Consider the following 15231-nt stretch of genomic DNA (forward strand, 5'->3'; position numbering starts at 1 on the left):
GCGTGTTTTCCCTGTCTTACCATGAACTGTGTCTCCTGAGTTGCCCTCCTCAGATAACTTGCAGGTACAGAGTTTTATAAAACTCCACCCAAGAAGACCAAAGTCACTAAAATGTTATAATCACAAGAGAGGTTCTGAGAAACAGCCTAATAAGTAAGGTAACTGCTGCTTACAAAAAGAGTTAGTTAACGATTTTTAAAAGACAAAGATGGAAATAGATAAGGTCGGGGCAAAAACCATGCCAGTGAAGACAGCAAAACATTTTTGATCATTAGGTAGAATTAAAAATAGCACATATGGAGCCAATTCAAGAGTGCCTTTGAACTCCCCTAGTGTATTTAATGAAACATTTATTACCATCTAACTGAATTTTGTATAAATGAGTCACTATTAAACTGGGCTGTTTTCAAGTTACTCGGTTCATCAAAAATTTACCTGGCATCTTAGATCAAAGACATGGTTTCTAACTCTTAAAATAGTATCACGTATTTAAAATCACTTGAAAATGAGTATCACAGAAATTACTCTTTTGGTTAAAAAAATACAGATGTTCCAATGAGCAATTCCCTCCCCATTCCAGACGCACAAACACAGAGGTGCCCAAATACCTTTCATGAGCTTGGCAAAAGGCTCGGGGCAGGTAGAAGGAACGGGCAGAGTGAGCTTGTTGACTGCCACCCCGTAAGCCACGGCAAGACCATCGATGCCCCGATAGGGGACCTCTCCCGTGAGCAGTTCCCACAGCAGCACTCCGTAGCTGGAAAGCAACGTTTTCATACAGTTAAAAGGGGCCTTGTTTTTATGACATGACTAGGGGAGAAACGTATCAGTGCCTTCATCCAGCTCCTCATAAGAATCCTCTCTTCCAAATGAGCCCTCGGCACCATTACCCCAACGTGAGACGTGGGCTCTTCCAGTTAACATCCCAAACACGGGCCAAGGCACTCCTTGCTGGAAATCGGTGATGTGTTCATTACAGGAATGAAAACTGCTGAACGAACAGGAACGCTTAGGACCCATTAGTACGGGACTGAGTTAAACGGGGTCCAGAACCAGGCCACACTCCAGGAGTCATGTGGCTGTTCTGACGTTTGTCTGTATTTCGCTTTCCCCAGCCCTAGGTAAAAGCTCTTGAGGACTGTCAGGACCCTGAAGATTCCAGCCCCGCAGAAATCTCATGCCACACACCGCAGGACTGACGTCGAACCATGCTGACATTTTTAAATAGTTTTTGAAACTGTTCATCTTCCTGCCTCTCCCTTTATATTTTGGGAGATGTGAAACTCATGTTTCCATGCACTGCCTTGTAGTAATGGACGAGCAAGCCACGTGGGCCTCCCTGTGCCAGCTGGCAGGACGGAACACCTCTTTTTTGTAATGGATGGAGCTGTACTGAAATGGGAATGAAAAACCAAGAACTCGGCTGCCATGCTCTCCGGAGTGCCAGCAAACATGATGCAGGTTCACGGCCGCTTCACATCTCCAGAAGCAAATGAAATTACAAACAAGAGCGAGAAAACGCACAGTGGAAGGATTTCTAAATGATTTTTTTGAATGTAGCTGAAGGATCAAATCTCACCACATATCCATACCACTGGTTCTAAGTCTCCCCAATTCAAGGCAATACAGAGGAGCAGAGAAGTAAGTCTTGTACGTTATATATATTTACTCTCGTAGACAATACCAGTCAGCGCTGTAGTTTCCTTCCATCTTCCCCAAAACAGACAGTGCATTCAGATTACCTTTTGAAACACCTAAAACATCAGTTGCTCCAGATGCTCACTTGACTTTCAATTAAAGCACATAGGCATACGAGGAACAGTCACATTTACTCTATTTTTAAATTCTACTAACATCACTATACAGTCCAATTTACTTAATCTTTTAAAACTTCATTAACTTTTAAGTTAACGGAAAAAAAAGTTTGAAATTTAAAGCAGCAACTTAATTCTTATTTCTTCCCTTTTTGGGGGGAAGGGGGAAGTTAGGTTTACTTACTTATTTTTGGAGGAGGTACTAGGGATTGAACCCAGGACCTCGTGAATGCTAAGCACGTGCTCTACCACTTGAGCTATACCCTCCTCCCCGCTTATTTCTTATGTTTGCGGCTGATACATCACATTTTAGCATAGTTTTAAAGATAGTAAACAGAAGGTAATAATGAGCCTGGAGGAAAGGCAGAACAGCTCAGGATAATACTCAAAAAGTCATTTACACGTGGCCTGGAATTGATTCCCAAGTCTCATTTGAGTATCTCCTGATCTTAAGAGGTGTGGGGTTCACAGCATCACACATACAAAAAACCATCTCCGAAGAAGACCTGGCCTGCAAAGAAATCCTCTGGAGTCCAGGTGCAGGTCATCCCGGATGTGATTACTTCATTTATAGACCTCTCCACAAGTGCCTGCTGGACTCTAGACTACGTACTGAAAACGTCAGAAAAGGAAAGTATAAACAACAGAACGTGCCCATTCAAAGGGGCCTCAGGGGTCCTCCAGCTGATGATCTATGGGCCCTAAGCCAGTGTTTCCATCCTGAGGTCTTCGAATCTGGGGCTCCTCCAGCAGGAGGAGTAACAGGGCACCATTGTGCAGGCAGCAGACCTGAGTTTCAGCTTTGGGACTATCACTAGTTGCTAGCTTTGTCCCCATTCACCTGGCCTTGAAGCTGATCTGGAAACATCTATAAAACTTAAGTGGTATCTGCTCTGCCATCTTAAAGTACAGTTTTTATATATATATATATATTTTATATATATATATACATATATATATATACACACACACACACACACATATATATGTATGTATGGGACTATATAATGCAGTACTTGTGAGTTATATAATGCTATAACTATTAGTAATTAAGTTGAAGCCAGTATTTTTCAAAGGCTATCTGCTCAGTTTCTTGAAAATTATCTATATTATGATGCATCAGCAAAGATAACACTCTTAATTTCAAGAATAAGTAAATTTAACTCAACAAAAATCACCTCAGTGTAGGGAATCAAAACGTTCTTAGAATAAATGAAAACTGTCTAAATTCAAAGAAGCTTCTTTGCTCTTCTCATTAGCCAATAACAAAATTGAAACAAATAGTAACAACCACACAACTTTGCCTCTCGGAAGTTTCAGAGAATGAATGACTCAGGACAGGTCATTTTCCCAGAGAGTATTCTGGCAAAAACCAACGTGGAAAAAAAAAACCTGAATTCTTTTGATGGGACAACTTCTAAAGTATAATGCATATTTTGCTGCTCTCTAAATCTGGGTGGGATATAGTATAAAAAGCCCTCTCCTGGGAACACAGCAGCCCAATGATTAAGGGCTGTGGCAGCAGGAACTTGGGCCTCAGGCCAGGGACCAGAGTCCACCGCTCACTAGGTTTACAGCCATCACCTCTTGGTGCCTTGGGGACCTGCTCTGTGAAACTGGGGTGATTGCAGGAGACACTGTAAAAGTCCAGTGACAACATCTGTCACAGTTACCTTGCAGTGTAATAGCGGGTAAAGAGGAAGGGGGCCGAGAGAGGATGATGACTAAATATACCAGTGTGTATACTGGTCCACTGCACCACAGACTAGAGCGAAGTTTCTAGTGAAGCTACTTCTACGGGAATGTCATCAAAGGAGATTCTAGAGCAAAGGTCTGTGCAGTTCAGAGGGTGGCCTTCCCCGCCTTACACACCTGACAGACTCGGACTCTGGTATGCTTTCATACATTGATGCCTTCTGGAGACCCATGGGACATAAGGATCCATATTTAGGTGGCGCTGGAGGTCAGTAGTTTCTGGTCCTTTTCATGGTATTTTGTCTTTTTTTCCTTCCTGTCACCTACTTTGTTCTCAGCCGCCATTTTTTACTATTACTAGCTTAGCACCCCTCTCCCCTCTTCTTCTTCTTTTTTTTTTTTTATTGAAGTACAGTCAGTTAAAATGTGTCAGTCTCTGGTGTACAGCACAATCTCCCAGTCTTGCATATATATACATACATACATTTGTTTTCATATTTTTTCGATTAAAGGTTATTACAAGATAGTGAGCATAGTTCCCTGTGCTATACAGAAGAAACTTTTTAAAAATCTATTTTTATATATAGTGGCTAACAGTTGTAAATATCAATCTCCCAAATTTATCCCCTCCCACCCCCCTTCCCCAGTAACCATGAGATTGTTTACTAAGTCTGCGAATCTGTTTCTGTTTTGTAGATGAGTTCAGTGTCCTTTTCTTTCTTTTATTTTATTTTTTTTAAGATTCCACATATGAGTGATACCATATGATATTTTCCCCTCTCCTTCTGGACCACCTCACCCAGAATGACAATCTCCAGGTCCATCCATGTTGCCACAAATGGCATTATCTTATTCTTTTTTGTGGCAGAGTAGTATGCCATTGTATAAACATACCACAACTTCCCTAAGCAGTCATCTGCCGATGCACACTCAGGCTGCCCCCATGTTGTGGCCATTGTATATAGTGCTGCTATGAACACTGGGGTGCATGTATCTTTTTGCACTAGAGTTCCCTCCAGATATATACCCAGAAGTGGGACCACTCCCTCTCCCCTCTTCTGATTAGATACTTCAGACAACCCAGCTTATAAAATTGAGAAATAGAAATTAACCGATTCTGAGAGAAGACCTCTCAATGAGCGTTTGGACTTGAAGACTCATGTTTTGGCTGGTTTTAGAAATTCTTTTTTTCTTACTTCTTGATTCTCATCTATGTTTACAGTAGATGAGGTTGCTCTAAAGCATTTATGGAGATTGTGCAGCATTTCTGTAGCTTATAATTACAGTTTACTAAAAAGGCACACATAACAGAACGGTTATAGTCTTAAGTAATTATTTTAAATGTAAAACTGATTTATGATATATTTTGTTAGGTATGAGAGTCTTGAAGTATTCTTAAAAGAATCACCTATTTCACTTAAGTGTTTTGGCATTATATGGTCAGAGATGACCATAATTATATCAAAGAAAACACTTAATGTTTTATGGACACATGTGCTCTGGCTCCACCAGCAGAGTCTGAATCATTAAGTAAAGGGTGAGGCTGAAGCATCTGTGTTTTTCAAAAGGGCCCTAAGACACTATAAACCCCCTGACACAGGTGACAAATATCTTAAAAATCCTAAAGAGAACAACTATATTTTAAATGTAGAGGATAAGCTTTACATTTAAAGGAATTTTGGAGAACTTAAACTAACAGGGGCTCTGCCACCAGAAGTGTGAATTTGAGAGGAACTTCTGGTGCATCCAATGATTAGAGGAGGAAAGCACACTACTCAGCCATAAAAAAGAATGCAGTCATGCCATTTGCAGCAACATGGATGGACCTAGAGATGATCATACTTAGTGAAGTAGGTCAGACAGAAAAAGACAAATATCCTATGGTATCACTTACATGTGAAATCTAAAACATGACACAAATAAACTTATTTACAAAACAGAGACAGATCCACAGACATAGAAAACAAACTTGTGGTTACCAAAGGGGAAAGGGTGGGGAGGGATGAATTGGGAGTTTGGGATTTTCAGATACAAACTACTATATATAAAAAACAGATAAACAGCAAGAACCTACTGTACAGCACAGGGAACTGTATTCAGTATCCTGTAATAAACCATAATGGAAAAGAATATGAAAAAGAGTATGTGTGTGTGTGTGTGTGTGTGTGTATATACACACACACACACACACACACACAGAATTATTGTGCTATACACCAGGAATTAACACAATATTGTAAATCAACTATACTCCAATAAAAATTAAAAAAAATTTTTTTTAAAGAAGGAAAACCGTGTTTGCTGATCATGAATTTGGAAGTCAGAGATACCTGGGTTCAAATTGTGCTTCTGTCCCTTAGGAGATATGGATTCTTAGCAAGTGACATTTCCTCTCTCAGTCCTAGTTTTCTCTTATGTTAAAAAAAAAAAAAACCTGGAATCTTAAACACAACGAGATACCACTTCACAATCACTAGAGTGGCTCAGAACAAGTCAGCTAGCAACAAGTGTTGGTGACAATGTGGGGAAACCAGAAGCCTGTATTTATCCAAAGCTGGTGGGAATGAAAACTGGTGCAGCTGCTGAGGAAACAGTCTGGCACTTCTTCAAATGATTAACCATATAATCACCATATGGCCCAGCAACCTCACTCCTAGGTATGTACCCAGGAGAACCAATAACTTAAGTCCCCACAAAAACTTTGTCACAAATGTTCTTAGCAGCATTATTCAGAATAGCCAAAAAGTGGAAACAACCCAAATGCCATCAACTAATAAATGGATAAACAAAATGTGGTATTGCGCACCCAAGGGAATATTATTCAACAATAAAGAAGAATGAAATTCTGACACATCCTGTAACATGAACCTTGAAAATATTATACTAACTGAAAAAAGCCAGGCACAAAGGACCATTTATATGAGATGTCCAGAATAAGCAAGTCTGGAGACACAAAATGCAGATCAGTGATTGCCTTGGGTTGGGAGGAATGGAGTGAGGGGGGTGATGGCTTTGGGCTGCAGCATTTCCTTTTCTGGATTATGAAAATGTTCTAAAATTGGTTGTGGTGAGATATGTATACAAATCCACTAATCTGCTAAAAACCACTTAACTGTACAGTTTAAATGAGTGAATTGTACGGTATGTGAATTAGATCTCAATAAAGCTGTTCAGAAAAAAACAGAAAAAATCCCTAGAATTTTAATACTAGACACACAGCACTTTATGAGCCTTAAATAAGGCAAGTAAGCTCCTGAGTCTGTAACTATGAACAGAGTGACTTTCCTTTGTTGTTCTGTGGTTGACAGTGTCTTCACTCCCTACTGAGTCACAGCTGGACGGAAAAACCCAGATAACTTGGGACCCCATTTCGGTCCGGCTCCCCATCCTCAGACCGGAAGCTTTCATCTTCAGATGATGCAACCTCTGAAATGGAGGAGCTGATCTGAATTTTTTTCCTGCAACTTCTATGATAACACGTTGTCTGTGAGTCATGAGAAACCAAAATTTTGCTCGAAGTGCAATTTACGTTTATTTACTGACAGGCCTTACAAAATGGCATTCCTGTTAAACTCCAATTATAGGCGATTTTAATTAAACCTCAGATTTAACAAGGCTCTCCTGTCACATAGAGGTCACATGACAGCAAATATCTCAAGCTACTCATTCTGCTGTGAGTACAGCTGCCTTGATCAAAACCATAGGAGCTTCTTCCAAAAGGCCCATACGGCTCCCCTTCAACTTTCAACGAGGTTACTTCTGGTAAATCCACAGTCAGCTAAAAATATCATAAGAAGCTGAAGACGCATTTCACACACCCAAGCTACCAAAGATTCACCCAGCCTTTCTTAAAAGTGCTCAGAACACTTACACCAGCCTATGGCTGGACAAAAGCATCTAACACAAAGCCTGCTTTGCAGTAAACTGTTGAGTATCTCATGCAGTTTACTGCACCCTGTACCAAAAGTGAAAAACAGAATGGGTGCCTGCACAGAGTGGTTCATTCTAGGTGTAGCAGCCGTTCCTCTTTGTGACCACTTGGCTTAGTGGGAGCTTGCAGGCCACTGCCTCTTGCCCAGCCTCACAGGAGAGGCTTGGACCACATGCCACTAGCCTGGGAAAGACCAAAATTCCAACTCCCAAGGACAGGTTCTACAGAGTGCACACTGCTTTCCCACCATTGTAACGTCGAAAAATTGTTATGTCGAACAATCACAAACTGGGGCCCGTCTGTACCCTCCTCCAGGCTCAGAGGTACTGAGCACTTGGGGACTCATTCAAAGGAAAAACAGTAGCCAGCGTCTGAGGACGTCTGCAAAAGCAAGACGCATGGTGCTCACTCACCTCCAGATGTCGCTTCCCTTGGAAAACACAGACGACTTGATAACTTCGGGGGCCATCCAGGCGTAGGTGCCCGCAGCACTCATTCTGGTGGTCCTGTGCCACTCCCTCGCTAAGCCAAAATCTGTGATCTTCAACGTTTTATTGCACATGTCATCATTCTCTATCTTCTCGAGTAGCAGAACTAAAGACAAATCAAAGGCAGAATGTTTTCAGATTTGTATACATTTTCAGGTACAACTATTCTTCCGCATTTAAGACACAATTTTCACTGCCGCTGGCAGAGTCCTGAGAATGAACCTGTATTTTACCCTTTTATCTTACTTACATCATGTTTTTCATAACCTTTCGTGGGTCATTTGTGCCTGAAGCTGTAAGTTTCAAAAAGAAAAAAGAAAAACCCACAGACACAATGCAGCTGAGCACTCTTTATGAATGTTTCTCTTTATGAGAAAATAAATGATTTCCAGGGGCAAGAAACACTGACCTATCACAGGTAGAATCAGGAGTCTGAAAGTTTACCTGCTAGATAAAGACATTGTTTTTTTCCACTAAGTTAGGTCCTGTTCTAAATGCAGAGTCTTTTCTAGAGAATATTGCAAATTGATGACACAGCAGCATGAATCATTATTATAAATCATTGTCTTATCTAAAATTTGCAAAATGCTTGTGGATATTTTAACCCATGAAGGAATTTTACGAGGTGTGATTGCTTTACTGAAGCTCAAAATACAGCAGAAAGTAAAAACTTCAGGGAAACCTTATCCAGATTCTGGTTTCCCCCAGGCATACCCCCCACTCCCGCCCCCTGACAAAATACAGAATGCACAAGGGCAGCTTTCAGGAGGGTCTTTCCTGGGCCCTCTCCGTGAGAGGCAAGGAGCAACTTTCATGCCAGGGTCTGCCCCGAGCTCCTGCATAACAGTAGCTAAAATGAGCCAGCTCTTCCTCACTCCTCACCTGCACCTGCCCGCCCCGCCCTTCCCAGTGCCGTGGGTCCCTCTCCCCCCTGGTAGATTTCCCCCCACCTATAACCATGCAGAAACGTTCCCTAGGTTTTCCGTTGGGCTCTGACACAACTATGTACCCACGTTACTCCTTCTCGTTTGCTACAAGGGGAACGGGCTTAACCTACTATTTTGTCTAACGAGTCTCCTTGCTCCTTCCTTAAAACCCTGCACTCCAACTTGCGGCTCATCCAGTCTACCTCAACCCAGTGCTCCTGCAGACCCCCTTCTCCAGTTCCCTGGCTCTGCATGACTTCCAGCCTCACTGCCTCCCACCTGAACGATAACCCTTCCAAGTGGACCGCACGCGGGCCACCTCCTCCTCTCCCCAACCCAGGCACCACCCCAGCAGACTCGTCTTCCTCAAGTTTTGTGCCATTCGTTCATGTTTTTAAAGCCACTCATGAGGCCTAAACCACTGACATGATAACACCAGGGGTGCATCTCAAAACTATCATGCCATAAAAGATGCCAGACATGAAAGTTCACATGCTACAATTCCGTGTGGCATTTTGGTAGAGTGACAGAAATCAGATCAGTGGTTTCCAGAGGCCCAGGGGAAAGGTCTGACTGCAGTGCTACACAAGAGAGCGTCTTCGGTGACGACAGAAATTCTCTATCTTGATGGTGGTGGCAGTTACAGAATTATATACATTTGTCGAGACGCATCAGAATGAACACCCTCCGAGGGTGAACTTTCCTGTATGTAAATTACACCTCAATGAACCTGCATTTAAGAAATTCCATGGTTCCCCACCATTCAGGGATAACACCCACATTCCAAAAGCCGGGCAAGCACAGCTCCAAGGTTTACACAGCAGCCTACCCCTCATCCTCTAGGGGTGCACTCCCTCTGCTCAGGACAGGGTGGCTTCCGATCCAGCCCAGACGTGATCTGCTCGGGGACACCTTCCCAATTCCCCTGAGCCACAGGAACCATCACCTCCTCCACACACGCATGGACTGGGAGTTGCTGTCGCAGCGCTATGAAGCCCAAGGTCCCATAACTGTTTTCACCTCTGACTCCTCCACTAGACTGTTATCTCTGAGACAGTGATTATTTAAGAGAGTGAGAGAGAGAGAGAGGGAGAGAGATGCTGGGGAGAGGAGGAAATGGTAGGAAACCTGTTCAATCCCTGTTTCTACGCACACACCTACTCTGTGTCGAGTCTGACTCAGAGCACGTGCCTAATGTTCACATATGAAATAAACAAAACATGCATTTGTCCTTTGCCCATGTCATTCCCATCGAATAGAAATAAAAACCAATCAATGACAGAGTCACCAGCAAGTAGTCAGTAGTCACTATATTCCTGGTACTGTACAAGCATTGTTTCATTCAAGCCTCACAAAAATCCCAAGTGATGGGACTTCATTCTCAGAGGGTAATTAGTGCTGAAAAAAAAATGAAGCAACAGTGAACCCAATTAAACTGTAATTGAAATTTCAGAGTTAACAGGGTATGTGTGTGGAAGAAGGGGAGGAGTCATTAGTCAGGTTCCACCTTGAAAAATAAAATGAAAATAAGTCTATGTTATTATTTTTTATTTGCATAGATATACATTTTATTGAAGTATAGTCAGTTTACAATGTTGTGTCAATTTCTGGCGTACAGCACAGTGCTTCAGTCATACATGAACATACATCGTTCATGTTTTCATATTCTTTTTTACCGTAAGTTACTACAAGATATTGAATATAGTTCCATGTGCTATACAGTATGAATTTGTTGTTTATCTATATTTTATCCTTTATTTAACATTTCTGTCATCATTGCAACCGCGCACTAACTCTTAAAAGGGCAAAAACAGACAAGTGTGGGAGGTTTCTTAGAATAAACTTTCCCCACAAAATGGGAGAATAGTGTGACACTCTCCCTGTTGGATTTGTGGAACATGATCACGAGGACCATTTTCCCAAATGCTAGTTGTAGGACTGAGGACATTCTGTTTGTCAGGTACACACACAGGAATCAGACAACCCACATCACGATGCTTTAGGTGTACACTATTAATCATCTGTACTTGATAGATAAGGAAACTGAGACACAGAGATGTTGAGTAATCTGTCCAAGGTCACACAGCTAAGGACCAGTGACTCTCAAGCAGTCTGACCCCTGAGCCCATGGTCCTAACTACTGTCTACATTGCTCAGTTTACAGCTTTTTATCAATTTTTCACAAGGGCTTTCTTTATCCTCTGGAAATCTGTCTGCTTTCAGGGGCCCAGTCTCCTCCTTTCTGATTTCCTAGGGGCTCACTACCAGCTGATCTAAGCAGAGGCACTACGGCAAGTGACGAAAGCAGGTGCTCCAGGGCCAGACTGCTTGATTTACACTCTGTGCTTAGCCTCTTTGCCTGTCAGGGGAACTCTGACAGTGCATACAGCGTAAGGTTGCAGGGAGGAGGAAATGAACCCATGTCAAGTGCTCAGAAGAGTGTCTGAAACACAGCAAGCACTTGGTAAGGATTACACACACATAACACATCCACATCCACACCCTTTATCAAGGGTTTGAAAGTGTCTTTAGCAAATCTTCAGAATCACTTTCACGGATGGCAGGAAATCCTATCACTCTGCAGGGCTTGAAATTTCACTTTGCAATGGATTCACATTCATACCATCAATTTAGACGGTCAGAAAAATCAAAGAGTTAATGAAGCTGGAAAGAACCAGCGCTGGGCCGAAACATGAAGAGACATCTGAGCAGGGACTTAGACAAGTCACCAACACTGACAAGTACTGCTGTGTGGTACTGTTTCCTCCCCCAAGCAATCTTCTAATTATAAGGTTTGTAAAGCAAGGGCCTCCTGTTTTCTATGCCCCAATATCACCTAACACAACACCTGCTACCTCAAGTGTTCAGTGGAATAGTTCTTGACAATTATCACCAGTCCTAATAAGAATATTGTCTACCATTTACTAATCCTCTTCTACGTATACTTGTTTCCATCCATTGAATATCTCATTGGATCCTCATATCATTCATTTTTTAAATTTTTTGGGGGGGAGGTAATTAAGTTTTTATTTATTTAATTATAATTTTTTTTAAAAATGGCAGGACCAGGGGTTGAACCCAGGACCTTGTGTATGCTGAGCACACACTCTACTACTGAGCTATACCCTCCTCCCACCTCATACTATTCTATGAAGTGCAAATTACAACCTCCAGTTAACAGTTGAGAAATGTTATCTGGTTTTTGAAGTGAAAAAAAAGTGAATGAAAGGCCACAAATGGCAAAATACCCTTCTTTCTTAGGGGTGAGCTGTGTTCCATTACATATACATATGCTGCATCTCCATTATCTATTCAACTTTTGATGTGCGCTTAGGATGCTTCCTTATCTTGGCAATCATAAATAATGTTGCTGTTAACAGCAGGATGTATGTATCTTTCTGAATTAATTCTTATTTTGTGGTTGGCTTTATTCCTTCGATAACTATGTAAGTTAAAAAGCTAAATCTCTCAACGTCCTTAGAAACAATGAACAGTACATATATGTAAATTTAAAAATATATGTGCAGTAAAAAAAAAAAATCTATCAAGCCAAGAAAGACATAGAAGAAACTTAAAAGACATGTTACTAAATGAAAGAAGCCAGTCTGAAAAGGCTACAAACTGTACGATTCCAGCCAAATGACGTTCTGGAAAAGGCACAGCTACAGAAACAATAAAGAAGACCGTGGTTTCCACGGGTTTGGGGAGAGGGAGGGAGGGGAGGGATGAACAGATGGAGCACAAGGGATTTTTAGGGCAATGAAATTACTCTGTGTGATACTATAGTGGCTACATGTCATTATGCATTTGTCAAAACCCACAGAATGTACAACATCAAGAGTGAGCCCTAATGTAAACTGTGGACTTTGGTTGATAATAATGTGCGCATGTTGGTTCATCGATTGTACCAAATATGCCCCACTGATGAGGGATGTTGACAGTAGGGGAGTATGTGTGTGTGGGTGGGAAGGGCTATGTGGGAACTCTGTATTGTCTGTAAAGTTCTGCTGTGAACCTGAAACTGCTCTAAAAGAATAAAGTCTATTAAAGAAAAAAACAAAAAGGAAATGTTATCCAGATCATACGGCTACAATACAGGACGGTTTTCAGATCCCATCCGCAGGACTGTCTTTCCAGCCTTCTGTGCTACTGATCAAGCTACCAGTTATAAAAAGGGGGCAGAACAATCAGAAATTTCATTTTTTAATTTCTGAATTTTCCTTCCTTGCATGTCAGCTTAAGGTATATTTATCTCTCAGTCTTTATTCCTCATGAATATCAAGAAAAATAAATCTCTAATCCTTTAAAACTCTATATACTAAAACCACAGAAACAAACAAACAAAAAAGATACAGATAGATTAATTAGCTATTTCATGAGCTGGATTATGTTGTTTCCCCTTTTAATACTAATTTCACTTTTAAACAATGACATTCTTACCACCAAAAAAAGACTTCAAATTAATAATCAAGATGGCTTGCAGTTCCCTAAAACTTTGTTTTCCAGGACACTTTGACAAACATTATCTCCTCATTCTGTTAAACGACCAAATAGGAAGGTATGAGGAAGCAATGATTGTTAAAATAGGCATTAAAACCATTCCACGTCCCTAGACCCTCAGTGAGTCCTGGCAGCCCTTGAGAAGCAAAAACCTGAGAGAGGCAGCTCAAAAGTAAATAAAGACAGAACTAGAAGTGAGAATTAAAACCTAAATATTTAAAATTAATTGCATTTCTGAAGCAATGCCAGAGCAGAAAGTACTATTAGCAGCCTTTGCATGGATGGCTTGAGAACACTCCCCTCACCTGGAGTCCAAAGTTTCCAGGAGCCAAGTGCCTCCCTGCTTTGAACTAACAGAAGACAAGTTAAAATAACACTCTGAACGTCAAACGTTTAGAGTCCCATGAAAGGCCCATTGTTTTGGATTCTGTTTCAGAGGTGTTCAGCAGAATTCCTCAAATTCCTTATCTTTTGGGCAAAGTGACCGAAACCAAAAATAGCCGGTGTCCCGCCAGGTAACGTGACCATGCCCGGGCACCTGGCCAGGTTTCAGCCCAGGGCACGAGCTGGCCCTTCTGCTCCCCGCCCCTCCCCAGGAACAACAATGCACAAACCTGGCACATCAACCTGGGGCCACAGAAATAGTAAATGCTCCCCTTTTGTGGGACTTTGGTGACGAGTTTTGACCCTGTGAGCCTCGTCCTATAACGATCAGCCTTTACGCCCTGGGGCTTTGTCAACTTATTCAACCACGAGGCACTCGGTTTTTCCAGCTCCTTTGAAGTCTCGCGTTGGTATTTTCTGAATTATAGTATACAACATCTATTTTTTTTTTTAAGCAATCACAATGTATCCATTCTATTTCCTCAACACTTATGGGAGTGCTGTGTCCAAATTCCATTTGAGTTGAACAGGTTCATTTCAATTAATCTTTAACTAAGAATATATTACCCCCCAAAAAAAGTCGTAAGAAAGAAGTCAGTTGAGACCAGCAACAATGTGAAAGAATATATTAACAAAATACCACTTTTCTCAGTGGAACATGGTCAGGTTACACTGAATTTCAGCTCTGAATACAATCCACCTGTAATTCCAATTTATTCACAGGGAATAAATGATAACTTCCTAAATGCACTGAATAGCACTGAATTTGCTCGCATTCCTTCCCCTCTGTTTCCACACACACACACACACACACACACACACACACACACGCTCCTCATTCACTCACCAGTCAACGGAAACCTTCACCCTGGCCTTCAAGTGCCTTCTCCATCTCCTTCTCAGTGATCTTCTCAGCTCTTTTTGCACTCTCCAAAACGAACCCCATACTCTAACAACTCAGCGTATTAAAAGCTGCTTCTAAAAAACACGACTCTGCGTCAGTGTCTCCATACTCCTTGCACCTGCTGTGTGGACTGCTTGCTCCTTCCACCCGCCACCAAACCACACCTGGCCTCCACTTCCCACGGAAGCAGCAGGGCCTCAGCCCTGGATCCTCTTGGCAGCGTTAACTATGAGACTGCCTTCAAGTCCAGTAGCCTCTGGGATCTGAATTTCTCCTTCTGGTAAAAAAATGAACAACTATGCCACTGTCTCCCTGCTCCAATGTTACATGCGTCTGTAAATACCGGCTCCCCTTGGCCCTTCCCTCATAACCCCAGCTCAAGTTCTCCGCATCGGGAATGCACTTAAGTTGGGCCACTCCCATTACACACCAACGCTGCCTTATCTTACTTGCTGGTCTCATCTCTCCAATTAAATTAGAAGCAACTGGAGAATAGAATTTGCATGTAATTATATTGTTTATTTTTACTGCACAGAAATGAGTATTTTTATTTGTTCAATAAACAGGCAAATGAGTGAGTGAGGCAATA

At 41.8% G+C, this 15231-nt stretch overlaps 1 protein-coding gene across 2 annotated transcripts in view; it reads right to left on the reverse strand.

Moving 5' to 3' along the window:
* MAP3K21 (mitogen-activated protein kinase kinase kinase 21) overlaps positions 1 to 15231 on the reverse strand; it is a 59783-nt gene that overhangs the window by 34218 nt on the left and 10334 nt on the right. For both annotated transcript variants that reach the window (XM_074373148.1, XM_074373147.1), the window contains exons 2-3: positions 7854 to 8034; positions 609 to 757 (exon numbers count right to left, since the gene is read on the reverse strand). In XM_074373148.1, the coding sequence (XP_074229249.1) occupies positions 609 to 757; positions 7854 to 8034 (330 nt within the window). The remainder of the gene's footprint in view (positions 1 to 608; positions 758 to 7853; positions 8035 to 15231) is intronic.

The sequence above is a fragment of the Camelus bactrianus genome, chromosome 11, assembly GCF_048773025.1.
Source record: "Camelus bactrianus isolate YW-2024 breed Bactrian camel chromosome 11, ASM4877302v1, whole genome shotgun sequence".
Classification (NCBI taxonomy): domain Eukaryota; kingdom Metazoa; phylum Chordata; class Mammalia; order Artiodactyla; family Camelidae; genus Camelus; species Camelus bactrianus.